The sequence below is a fragment of the Sphaeroforma arctica genome (assembly GCF_001186125.1).
Source record: "Sphaeroforma arctica JP610 unplaced genomic scaffold supercont1.743, whole genome shotgun sequence".
Classification (NCBI taxonomy): Eukaryota; class Ichthyosporea; order Ichthyophonida; genus Sphaeroforma; species Sphaeroforma arctica.
The window spans coordinates 21,067-22,019 of NW_014039815.1; the positions used below are offsets into that span (position 1 = coordinate 21,067).

Here is a 953-nt window from a genome sequence, read left to right on the forward strand (position 1 = left end):
AATCAAAATGGACGACAGAACAGTACAACAACATGCGTTAAAAGTGTCTATCTATACAGGGAGAATCGCAGCAGACATGCTAAGTAGGCGAAGGAAGTTACTGTAGTGCACGTGTCTCATGTATAAACCAGTGGGGACATTTGCTGGGCAAGAAACAAGAGAATTCGGGTGGAGAAGAAGAGTTCAGAAACTACTGAGCACCTGGGCTGTATATGAGTATAAGAAAGAGTCATAGGCAAGACAAATCCCAGGAAGCCTTTAGTATTTTGGATCGACTTGCTGACTATGTCCGTAGTTGGTAGATCTGCGAGGGGACAGGGGTAGTGATTACAGTCAGCTGTTCGAAACAATCTTGAAGCTCAAAGAAGGATATTTGGGAAACTACGAGATAGTCAGGCGGACATCCAAAGAGGTTGCCTATTTTCCTGACTACAAATAAACGAGAGACCGGGCATACACAGCAGTAGTCACACACACCTGTAGATATGCTTCCGACAGGGTGATGACCTGAGGCAGAATATTGGAGATTATCAGATCCTCAATCTGAAACCACGAGTCTGTGCCCTGCCCTCGTCCTTTGTGCAGCACATGCACACGGTACGACCCTCGGTCGGGGGGTCCGTCTCTCACAATATTAGCCACCAAATCATACCGTGTCTCCGATGTATACTTGTCGCCCACAAAGTCTTTAAGATCGAGATTCTTCACGGGGAAGTTCACAATAGTTGGGTTCTGGGGGTGAATAAACAAGGAAAGGTTGCTATGAAGATAGTGAACCTAGATATACATGCCATACTAGTTGATGAGTGTTATACCGGAATGTGAGTGTTGGAGAACAGAGCAGAAGCCTAGATGTATACATAACATACTAGTTGATGAGTGTTATACCGGAGTGTGAGTGTTGGAGAACAGAGCAACAAAACATGTGCGCAGAACCACACGAACCCAATACA

At 45.3% G+C, this 953-nt stretch overlaps 1 protein-coding gene across 1 annotated transcript in view; it reads right to left on the bottom strand.

Moving 5' to 3' along the window:
• Positions 1-283: 283 nt before the first annotated feature.
• Positions 284-953, bottom strand: part of SARC_08342 (hypothetical protein) — a gene marked incomplete at both ends in the record, with an annotated part of 3,084 nt that continues 2,414 nt past the window's right edge. The window contains 2 exons of the mRNA XM_014297684.1: positions 284-304; positions 478-732. Coding sequence (XP_014153159.1) covers positions 284-304; positions 478-732 — 276 coding nt within the window. The remainder of the gene's footprint in view (positions 305-477; positions 733-953) is intronic.